Source organism: Odontesthes bonariensis, chromosome 21 (assembly GCF_027942865.1).
Source record: "Odontesthes bonariensis isolate fOdoBon6 chromosome 21, fOdoBon6.hap1, whole genome shotgun sequence".
NCBI classification, from domain to species: domain Eukaryota; kingdom Metazoa; phylum Chordata; class Actinopteri; order Atheriniformes; family Atherinopsidae; genus Odontesthes; species Odontesthes bonariensis.
Window position 1 is genome coordinate 19785273 of NC_134526.1, and position 12168 is coordinate 19797440.

At 40.2% G+C, this 12168-nt stretch overlaps 2 protein-coding genes across 2 annotated transcripts; one reads left to right on the forward strand and one right to left on the reverse strand.

Moving 5' to 3' along the window:
- Positions 1 to 118: 118 nt before the first annotated feature.
- Positions 119 to 6522, reverse strand: hspbp1 (HSPA (heat shock 70kDa) binding protein, cytoplasmic cochaperone 1). The gene is made up of 8 exons (XM_075454480.1): positions 6359 to 6522; positions 6028 to 6158; positions 5286 to 5502; positions 4920 to 5144; positions 4450 to 4605; positions 2007 to 2103; positions 1125 to 1236; positions 119 to 877 (listed from the first exon to the last, which is right to left on the reverse strand). The coding sequence occupies exons 2-8, from the start codon at positions 6145 to 6147 to the stop codon at positions 797 to 799; spliced, it is 1008 nt and encodes a 335-aa protein (XP_075310595.1). The 5' UTR covers positions 6148 to 6158; positions 6359 to 6522; the 3' UTR covers positions 119 to 796.
- A 687-nt stretch (positions 6523 to 7209) lies between these two features.
- tufm (Tu translation elongation factor, mitochondrial) lies at positions 7210 to 11924 on the forward strand. Its single transcript, XM_075453457.1, has 10 exons — positions 7210 to 7272; positions 8461 to 8507; positions 8591 to 8729; positions 8899 to 9065; positions 9181 to 9450; positions 9698 to 9830; positions 10125 to 10229; positions 10601 to 10752; positions 11056 to 11175; positions 11468 to 11924. Exons 1-10 carry the CDS (start codon positions 7236 to 7238, stop codon positions 11636 to 11638), a joined length of 1341 nt encoding a protein of 446 aa, XP_075309572.1. The 5' UTR covers positions 7210 to 7235; the 3' UTR covers positions 11639 to 11924.
- Positions 11925 to 12168: the final 244 nt, after the last annotated feature.

The window sequence follows — 12168 nt, forward strand, 5'->3', positions numbered from 1 at the left end:
TCCCTGCCCTTGTTTCCTGGGGAAGGACAAGAAGGAGATACACACGTGGACAGTCGTATTGGTCAGCACTGGAATGAATTCAATCAATGCTTCACAGAAACATCTTGAACAAGACACCTTAGAAGTTTTAAGTTTGTATATTTCAGTGATAGGTCCACATATATAAAATGCCTAAGATATATACATATACACACACAAGACAAAAAACACTCAGTGGATATCATTTTTGAATATTTATATACTGTGATTTAATGTTAAAACATTTTGGGAGACCTCAAAGATTATGTGTAAACTGCACACAATGACATTATTTGAGCTGGCCATTTAATGTATATGAATAGTTCTTTGCTTTGTTCAGAGTAAATAAATCTGATGTCCAAAATTGTGAGTCTTGTTTGATAAGTCAATATCCTGTGCTAAAATACTTTACTCTTTTTCCTAACCTTGCATCAAATAATGAAAAAAGATGAACATGTACCTAAACCAACACTTGGATGTATTGTAACATAAATAGCAAAAGAAAACACTATACATGTCACCTATAGTAGGGATATTACATTTAGGATTTAAGTAGAGCCCACACTGAACTAAAAGAACAGCTGACTTGGAAAAGAACTTTATACAGTACAGTTATTTACACAGTAAAATCCAGCCCCTGGATTACATGCAAAATATGGACAGCAACTGTCCTAACAGACAAAATGTTGCTTAGCATCCATGATCCATGTCATGAATGTTCTGTAGCATTTTCTGTACTAATCCAAAAACAAGTAAGGTTAGAAAATAACAAATGGCTTCAGCGATCCATCCCAATGTCCTCTGACTGCTGCCCATGGAAACACATAACTCGCAAACGCTCGCAGAAGTCAAGTTCTTCCTGTGGACAACAAACAGGACTTCAGAGGGCATAATATTGGGATTTTATTTCCAATTGGATGTATAGCAATTTCAAACAATGCAATCATTATAGATTGTCAGTAATGCAGTTGTAGTTTAATGCAGAACAAAAGGCATATTTCCCGTATAACTAAACTGCAAGAGTACTGAAATTTAAGTGTGAATGATCACAGCACATAAAAGACTTTGTTCCATCTTTGACTGTCAGGCAAAAAGACTTTAGTTACCTGACATTCATCTTTTCCTTGGAGATCTTTGGCTCGCTGTTTGAGTAAATCCCCCAGACCAAGAGTGGGACTCCTGCAGTCTTTGAGCCCTTGTGGAAAGTCCTCTACCAAACTAGACAGACAAAAACAAACAAGGTTGGAAATAATAATGAAAATCATAAATCAATACCAGTTTTAGAGTAAATGTACTGAATCTACACTTCTTTAGTGCTTTTTGGACTTAGACATACTCAAAGCTTTTCACAATGTTTTTTTTTATTCACACAAAAAATAAAAAATAAAAATAAATCAATGAGGGCTGAGCAGCTGTAAAAGCGCTCCCATCACTGGGAGTAACTTCAGGGTCACTCAGTGTGTTTACACGCACAGTTAACTCAGACTCTGGTTACAGCCTGACCTGTTAAGTTCAACAAGCAACCCCTTTTAACTGGGGACTCGTATGCATATTTATACTTTGTTTTAATAAATGCAAACTAAAAGGTGATTGCATATTTTTTAATCCTTTAGTTCATCTGCAAAACAAAAAGGAAACAAATTGCAGTTTTATAAAATGTTTTAAGGTGCGTGTACTGGGGCAGAATACTCAGCTATTGAATAAAATGGTGTTGTGTACCATCTGCGTTTTGTTGATTAATTTATTTTCACAAGTTTTTCACAAAATTTAAAAAAAACAAACAAACAAAAAAAAAACTGCAAGAACATCGTCAAAGTGCGATGAGTCTATATATTTTGCCTGGTGGTGTAGTAGAGCGAACTGACAGCCTCAAGAAATACCAAATAAAATAACATGAATACAGCAACAACATGTTGACAAGTAGTCTTAATCTGCTTTTCTGTGATAATGTCTGGCACATTTAGCCATTAGCAGAAAACATTTCTTACCAGCAAAGAGCACCGAGCACATGTTCATGGAAAGCTGAATGCGGTGTGCGGAGAACTGATACCAGCTGCTGCACCATCCCCATAGACACAACTGTTTCTGTTGGAGGACAAATATGCTTAAAAAAAAAAAAAACATGAGAAAAAGGGCACAGAGAAGAGTACATCCAGGACACTCAAATTTAACACCCAAAGTAACAGATCTGTTGTGGCTTCATTCATCATGGTCAAATTCATTACATTTTTGCCTTTATTCAACCAAAAATGCTGTGTTAGAAGTTACGCGATTTTCCTCAAAAAGCGTCTCCATCATGAAATTTAAACAACCCAAGAGCTTACAAAAAAAAACATTAAAATAATAGAAACAGTGATTTAAAAAGCCACGGTTCAGTTCAATGCAGATTTTGGCCACTGAATTTAGAAATTATGGGTCATGGGAATGAAGCCAAAAGCTGTTCAAACATGAACGCAATTATTGGTTTTAAATAGAAATAGTGGTTGTCAGGGGCGTAGCACCAAATTTGGGGCCCCAGGAACAACCACTACCATGCATATTTGAACCAACATCGACCCTATGTTAGGCTTTTGGGACACTTGTATAGGCTAATAGTTATTATGAAAATAAATACATTTAAGACAAATATGGCTTCTATTTCACAATTATGTGGTAGCCAACAAAATGAGAGATTATTTTTTAATTATTTGACTTCAGCTGCTATCAGGGCCGTAGCCAGGATTTAGGAATAGGCGAGGTCCATGATGCGCGCGCACAGCACGCGCCGAAATTTTTACAATATATATATATATATATATATATATATATTTTTTTTAAATTATATAGTTTTTAATATATAGCAGTGTTGCACATTGAGGCTAGTAGCAAAATAAACCATTATAATGTAACAAGAACCCATAGCTAAAAAGAACCTGATTATTTCCCACTGCAAGCATACACATGTTTGGTACAAGCAAAGGCCATTTGGCCAGGCATAGAGTAAGGCTAACTAACCAATATAAAAAAAATAGAGTTAAATATAGATGGATAGATGCATATTGTAGGCTATAGCTGTTGCTAAACAACCTATAAAGATTTATGGGCTATATTGAATTCATTACTAAATTAGATGTGAAAAATTGTCTCCAGCCTACATAAATGTGCATTGCTATAACAAGGTGCTGTCTTCTTTATTCACGAACCATACATGACATCGATATAACAATCATATCATTCTAAAGAGCTCGAGCTGAGCTTTCCGTCAGTATATAGCAATCGCCGCTGCACTGCAGAGTGGCCGAGGAAATCGTTCGTCAAATTCGTCTAATTTTTCTATTACTGATTACTGGTATGCAGCTACTATGTTGACGGTACTTTTCTCACCGACTACGGAGCGCACACACGTGTTATACACACCGTTGGAAAGGGCAGAAACAGACCTTTCAAATGGTACCACGCACTCACACATTCACGAAAGTGATGTCAACACAAACGTCAATTGAAACGTGTATGCGAAAACCGAGATTAAAAAAATAAAAAAATAAAAAATCCCTGAAAATTACCGAGGTCCAGACCTCGCTTTCCTCATAGCTGGCTACGGCCATGGCTGGTATCACAGTGGTATGCAACGGAATGTGAATGGGATAATCAGTTACTGTAGGCTGTAATTTTGACATTTGGGCTCACCTTTCTTGGGAAAGAAATCAGTAAGCAGTTGATTTCCTTCATTTTGTCTCTCTTGCCTTTCTTCTCTTTTCTGAAAGCCTGATTTTTTTTTTTTTTTTTTTTTTTTTTGGATGACATCTCTCATGTGCCGGCTGCTGCGTTTAATGCCTAATAATGAAATGAGTGAAATTTATGGCGCATGTACAATCAAAAGTCCGCCAGAGGGCGGACTAAACCAATGCGCACTAATAATGGGGGTGTCTGATATAGATTATAGCCTATTGGCAGGCTGGGATATACATTTCAACAGATGTATTTCCAGAGAACATTGGATTTTTATAAATTACCAACATATATTGATATTATTTAAAAAATGATTTTTAAAAAACGAAAGAAGAAGAAAATTTCCCTTAGGGCCCCCCCTGTAGGCTGGACCCTGTGAATCAGTCTGACTTTTCCCCCCTGTTCGACGCCGCTGGTGGTTGTAGCCCAAGATCAGTCAATGCAAGAAGTTTGCAGCTTAACAAGCTGATCATTTCTATAATTAAACATTGAAGATGGTGTGTGTGTGTGTGTGTGTGTGTGTGTGTGTGTGTGTGTGCCCAACTAAATTAAGTCTTTTCCTGACTAAAACTACTGATTCAAGACTGCAATTTCCACAGTCAATTGTTGTGCACAACCAAATGAAAACAAACTCACTTAAGACTTTTGTACATTTACAAAAATTCTCCATCACTTTTAATGCTTAAACAGCACTGTCCTGCCTCGCTGGCTTTTCATTCTTACCTTTCTGTTCAGGGTGTGTGGTCAGCAGATTGAGCAGTAGGAAAGCAGACTTGGTCCCCAGCTTATCGCTTTCCGACTGCATGCCTCTCATCAGCACCGAAAACCCATCATGGGCCAGGAAGGCCTGGAACCCGGCCTCCTGCTCTCTGACCAGACCTACCGTTAAACACCAGACGTTTTAGTTCCGTCCGCTACAGTACACACAGATGAGCCAAAACATTCTGAAACTGTCAGCTTCACATGCTGCTGTAAAAGCCCCAATACTTTGAGATATCTGAATTATTTAGCATCGATTTGGCTCCAGAGTTTGAGCAGCAGATACTTTAGGCCCTGCGAGTTGAGAGTTTGAGCAGTTGACGCATCTGTGTGTGGTCGTAATGCTTTGGCTCATCCATGATAGCAATATAAATATATGGAGCATTATTAAGCAGTTTGGGCATCGTAAATTTTTGTAAATTGTCTCTACTCACATGAGCAAGCATAAAGAGCTTTAACTCTGACGGCAGGGTGGGGGTCTGAATCTGTTAGCTGCAGCAGCTTTGGCAGCACCCCAATGCTAAGCAAGTGGTCCTGCACCTGTGGCATGTTCTGAGCACAGGAGGCGATAAGATGGGCAGCACGCCACCTCAGCCCACTTTGGACATGACACAGATACTTGGAGACGCTCAACTCCAGTCCACCAAGAGTCATCAGATCTGTGTAGACAGGATGCAGTCAGGAAGGAGTCAGCACATTTTATTTTCACCCATCACCTCTGTCTAGCTCATACTGTTGGGTCAATGCTAACATCTGAGCTCTTTTTATGAATGCCACCTCTAATATCATTCACCACAAACCTCTGGCATTGTCAAGGTTCTCACACAACTCAGACAATATCTCAAAGGCTGTTTCCCGCTCATCGTCATCATCCTCTTCCCTCTCCTCCTCTCCATCTCCCTCTTTTTCACCCATTTCCTCTCTGCGTAGGACAGCCAGGCAGCGCTTCATCTGCTCCACTTCATCCATCTGGCCTTTGCAGATTTCTGAAAGAGCTTCTCTCAGCCAAATTTGCCTCTGGAACAAAGAGTGTGAGGCTGTTTGTCAGGCAGAATTAAAACCCTCTGGTGGAAGTATTTCTTTTAAGTGTCCCAATAAACTTGAACAAGGATGGGAATATCAGTGTCTTGCCCAAAATTGAGCCACCATTCAAAAACTACCAATACAGACATGGCCTCACTTCGTTGGGTGCATGAATTTGCATCATACGTTTTTTTGGGGGGGTTTCCCCTAAGGAATTCTAAAACCAATGTAACGTAAACAGTATGACAGTGTAATATTTCCATCTGGTCAACTGAGGAAGGTGAAAGTAAAGCTTAAAAACAAACAAAAAAAGATTTACACAAGCTGAAATAAAAGAAGAAATGGGCAACGTGATATTCAGCTTGTTTGAGTCTGGCATTCTATGGAAGTGGAATTGCAGCCTGATGTGTTGTGGGTTGTTTGTTGGTGGAAGTTAGTGAGATGGAGTAACAGAAATCCCTTATAAAAGATCATCAAACGTCTCGGGTGGGAGGGTACACTGAGAAGAGACGCACTTACCTCCTCTGACATGGGCTCAACAGGAGCTGGACCCTCTGCGGCTGATCCAGTGTCCACTGCCAGCTGCAGGACCCCCTGGAGATTCTGGGGATATCTCCTGCCCCGCCTGTTTTCTGACATGATCTTCACAACTGTACAAGGAAACAAGAAAAAGTCACGAACAAGCAGATTTCTGAAATGCCACTGAATGATATATTAACAAGGAACAAACTCAGGAGTTCATTTCAAACTTACTGATAGCACTACCTTAAAGACTGTAGTGAGTGCAGTTTAATTAATTGTTAAAACAACACACTTACAAAAATAGCAGCAGAATAATACCACAACTTACCTTTGACAAACTCCTTCTGAACCCTTCTGAGTAATTCAACGACAAAGTGTTAATCTCTAACTATGCAGCAAGTTTTCTCTCCTTATAAACACAGACACATGAATGCGCTAGAACATTCTAGCTAGCTCATCTCACGAGTGGCATGGAGGCCGCCATGCTTTACCGTAAAATGTCAACCAAACGGGCAAGTAAAGTGATTTTGATGAACTCTATAAAGTCTGCGATCCTGACAAAGTAATTTAAAATTCCACGCACTCTACATCAATCCAATTCAATTCCTCTATAAATGAATACACAGCTGTAAACACACAATACAGCCTTTAAATGTGACAGTCACGGCAGCCAGTGCCACCATACTAGCATAGTTAAGGTAAAACAGCTAAATATTGTATGCGTAATTTACGAAGAGTATCAGTGAAGCTGAAAGAGGTATCTAAAAAATATATATATATTCCTTGCTACTAACAAAATAAGAAAAGTCTTACATTTTGGAATATTATATTATATTATGTGATATTATATTATATTATAATATATCATATCATGGTATGGTTGATAAGTACAAAATGAGTGCGACAGTGAGATGACAGCTTGTGGCTTTTACTGAGCTGGACCCGTTATGTTCTAAATTAGAATGAGAACTCTCTATAATATAGTTTTTTTATATATAGTTTTAACTCAGTGTATACCAGTACTACTATTAATACTATAATATTACTACAAGTTGCTGTTGTTGACATGTTATCCATCGTTACAAAAGGAAAAAAGGCATTATGTATCTAACACGTCATAGAGCTATTTGGTGCGACGGGCTTTGAAACTCGTTGGGGTACTCTCTTGATATTTTGATCGTCTTTGGTTTGTCTAACCATCCAAGATGGCGGCGCTCGTGGGGCTGCGTGCATGTTTCTCCGGTAAAGTTATTTAGTTCTTTCTTGATACACGATTCTGTATGTATCCGTGATTGCCATTTGAGCTATAGTACCATAGTTTATCTAGAAAATGTTGGACGAACTTTTTTGGGTGAGCAGAAATAAGTGAAAATATCAAAAGGAGACGATGCCGTTTCATCCGATAGCAGAGCAAGGTCACGTTACCAGTAGGGTTAGCTAACGATAGAGCTAATGAGGATGAAGACAGGTACAAGGATAAATGGATATAAGTAATACGTTTATTTAATGAAGAACACATGGATAGTAAAACCTGCATTGTACCCAGCAGATATTATCTTAATGACAGTGTTGCTGTTGACTCTGAGATGAATCGCTCGCTTGATGTTCGCTGCTGCAGAGCTTCTTGTAGCCTGATGTAACCGCAATTTATTCCATAAGAACTTCTTGGTGGTGCAGATTCAAAACAGCAAGAGTTTTCTAGCTACGCGTAGGAGACTTTATGGACATTCAACTTATATCGAGACACTGTTTCACTTCCAGAAACAAAGGAAACAACAAAGCTCTCTTCTCGTTTGGTCATTTTTCCTTTGTGTAACATGTCCTAATATCATATATCTTTTGGTGGTGGATTTATGTGAACCTGATCCTGTGATTTCATCCATCCACTTTCTATACCCGCGTTATCCCCTTCAGGGTCATTGTCTCAGGGCATGAAGCGGGGTACACCCTGAATAGGTCACCAGTCTATGACCACAGTAGCTGTTATTTGAAGGTGAAATTGGTGTCAAGTGCAGTTAATCAATTGAATGACAGTCCCATGTAAATTCCCTGAATTGGTTAAAAAGTCAGGATCTGACTACGTCTAATCTTCACAACACCTTCAGAAGGTTTAAAACAATACGATCAAGGGAGGTTTGTGAGGATCTCAGAAAAAGAGGTGCTGATGCTCATGATGCTGGAAAAGTCAGACGAGTTTGTATTCTAGTAATATACAGTCAAATTACAAAATGAGGAAACGGATGATCAATGTGTGTGGCAGGGCTGCAAGGAGAAAGCAACTGATCTCAAAAAAGAACACTGAAGGATTGTTTGTAAAGATGTTTTATGGTCGGATGAGACCAAAATAGTACCTTCACAAAGCTGCAGTCCATGATTTAAAGTCATTATCCAAATTCATATGATTCTGATCATTTCATTCCCTCTTCTCAGCCCTTCAGCTTTCTTCGCCGAGCCTTCTGCACAGCTCATTCAAACTGGTGAGTATGCACACCGACTGCTATCTTCACACTGTCCAACATGGACTCAATCTATAAGTCCTGGGTTTGTATTTGCTGTGCAGTGTGCTGTGCCTTTGAGTCGGCGGACCTTCGCTGCAGAGGCTAAGAAGACATACAGCAGAGACAAGCCTCACGTGAACATCGGAACGATTGGCCATGTTGATCACGGCAAGACCACCCTGACTGCAGCCATTACAAAAGGTAGAATCCCCTACATGTAAGCTCCTGCTATCAGACTGGCCCAGATTTATGTAAGATTATGTGATGACTTTATGCAGTCCACATAGTGAGTTAATTTCACTGACATTTCAGGAAATGTAAGGTCTTCTTGTATTTCACTCTTGATCTTAATATTTTAACCTGTCCTCAGTTCTATCTGATGCTGGTGGTGCTAACTTCAAAAAATATGAGGACATTGACAATGCCCCAGAGGAGAAGGCCAGAGGAATCACCATCAATGCCTCTCATGTGGAATACACCACAGCCAACAGACATTACGCCCATACAGACTGCCCTGGCCATGCCGACTACGTCAAGGTAATCTGCTTTTCTTTCTATCTGCATGCAGCCTGAGAACGAATATGTTGAATGAGATGCAGCCTGGTTGTTTTTATTTTATTTTATGGGGCTAAGCATTACTTTTGTTTTTCAGAACATGATCACCGGCACAGCTCAGATGGACGGCTGCATCCTGGTGGTCGCGGCCACCGACGGCCAGATGCCTCAGACACGCGAGCACCTTCTGCTGGCCAGGCAGATTGGCGTTGAGCACGTGGTTGTGTTCATCAACAAGGCCGACGCTGTGGAGGACAAAGAGATGTTGGAGCTGGTAGAGATCGAGATCCGCGAGCTGCTCACGGAGTTTGGTTATGATGGCGAAAACACGCCTGTAGTGATCGGCTCCGCCCTCTGCGCCCTGGAGGTACAGGCAGTGTTGGCTTTGCATGGTTATACAGTTTTGTCTGTGGTGTGTTAATGTGCAGAGTTAAATTGTTAAATTCACGAACAAGCTGCTCCTTATTCGACTTCTCACGGTTTGTTATGATCAGGTTACAGCTGTGATATATTTTTTCAATTAACAGAATCGTTAGCCTGAATTCGGCTCCGTTACTTGTGTTATGTAGCGGGCTGCACTAGATTTTGTGTGACGTGATATTTTTTGGTATCAGAACAGGGAGCCTGAACTGGGTTTGAATGCAGTGATGAAGCTGCTGGAGATTGTGGATGCCTATGTTCCTCTGCCCAAACGAGAGCTGGAAAAACCTTTCCTTCTGCCCATCGAAGGGGTTTATTCAATCCCAGGTAGGAAAAGACCCAAAGAATAGCACAAATCTTTAGCAAATACTTATGTGTATCCATGAGGAATGTTTGTTCTGTTGGCTTCTCATCATAACTGTTGTCCATAACTTGTGTTGCATTTATTTATTTACTATTTTGTTGCTTGTTACTCATTTAAGTGTTTTACTTTTGAAATTATAGTGGCAAATGTTATGACACAACAAGCTGTAAAATTCCATATCCAAATATTTTAGATATTTTCCTCAAACTGAGAAATTATGATTGCCCTGAATCTGAAGTCTGCTATTTGTCCTTCAGGCAGAGGCACAGTTGTGACAGGCACTATGGAGAGGGGTGTCATCAAGAAAGGAGACGACTGTGAGTTTGTGGGCCACAATCGCAGCGTCAAGTCTGTGGTTACAGGTGGGTTAAAGAAACATCAGCAGAAAGATGGAGGAGGCGGTGCTGTCTGTATATATGGGACACAAACCAAAACATGTCGGATGTACAGATGAAACTCAGCAGATAGAGATTCTTCCATGTAGGTTGATGCTTTGAGTCTTAATTTACTTTATTCCTGGTCACACAGCACTAGTGCTTCACACGTGACCTAAGATATACAACCTGGTGAAACATGGGTGACAAAATGCATGTAAATGCCCATACAGTATGTTAAAAGATGAGGGGAAACATCATCAAGTTTGGTACTGATCCATACAGGGTGAACCAATACTGCGTGAACCTGCGTGTGTATTCAGCATATGTGATCTTGATTTGAATCCTTTTGGGTTCAGGTATTGAGATGTTCCACAAGTCTCTGGACCGAGCAGAAGCAGGAGATAACCTGGGCGCTCTGGTCCGTGGCCTGAAGAGGGAGGATATGAGGAGAGGGATGGTGATGTGTAAACCAGGATCCATCATGCCTCATCAGAAAGTCAAGGCACAGGTGTGAGAGCATAGAGCAACACTGTACTTCTGTAACTCAAAAGCCTATTGGAAATTAGCTTATTAAACCATTTTAAAGTAATTTTATTTAACATTGAAGTGCATTTAAAATTTTTTACTGATGTTGAATCAATGAAAGCTCAAATCGAGGAAATGGCGAATGCAGATTAACTGGCTGAAGAAGGCTTTTTCCTTCCACACACGTTTCTATTAGCTGTATCAATCTATAGCTTTTGTTTGACTGGCCTGTGTCTATTAACTCCCCGTGTAACTGAAGCGCATGTGTTGTTTACTTGTCTTACAGGTGTATGTTCTGAGTAAAGAGGAGGGAGGCAGACACAAGCCGTTTGTTACCAACTTCATGCCCGTCATGTTTTCACTCACCTGGGACATGGCCTGCCGAGTCTCTTTGCCTGGTGACAAGGTGAGTGTGAGTTCATATGTGTGTATGTTTGGAAGTCGATTTTCAGTTTTAGGTTTTGAGAATTTAGCTGTTTTGGCCGGGCCTCGTTTCAGGGTCGATCTTCAAAGGACTGTTTGAAGGTTAAGACTTGATTTTAAGGTTCAGGTCAGGGTTCGATCACTATGTGATTTATTCGTGGGTTGCTTGTATTGTAGGCAGGGTTTTTGCATCCACCAGTTTATAAAAATGTGGTTCCCCAACACAAGCTTGATGATTGTTGATACGTTTTCTTGTTGCTTTCATCCTTTTTAAGGAAATGGTGATGCCAGGTGAGGACACGTCCTTGATGCTCACGCTCCGCCAGCCCATGGTTCTGGAGAAAGGGCAGAGGTTCACTCTGAGAGATGGAAACAAAACCATCGGCACCGGCCTGGTCACCGAAATCATGACCACTACAGATGAAGACCTGTGCAACTGGGGCTGAAGGGAACTTCTGCAGAAGGCTGGATTAGGGAGGAGGGTACCATAGGGGTCAGTGAGGAAGTGGGGTGTCTTTCTGGTCAAATTAATTCATTCTAGAAATGTATGTTAATAAATGCACACATCTCAAACGGATCCGTCAAAGAAATGCAAGGTTCTGTTGTGCAATTCCACCCAACCAAAATACCTGTCATGTTCAGCATGGACTTTATGCTTAAAGATGGTTCAAAATTATGTCATTTATGTAATAAAATGTATTTAATAATAAAGATGGCTTTTTTGTTTTTTGACACTGTTGGTTACAGGGTTTTTTCGAGAAATGCACACACAGAAAAAAACAAAATCCTCACTCAAATGAACAAATTCAAAACAATTTAAATGTGTTACATCCTTACAAACTCTTCATGCATAAACTGGACATTGTGAACGTTAAAGCATGTTAAAAGTTCAATCTACCACACGAGGGCAGCAAAGATCCCTCCAAAGGTTCCATGTCTGGTTTAATATCTAAATTAGATCATGTGACCAGGATTA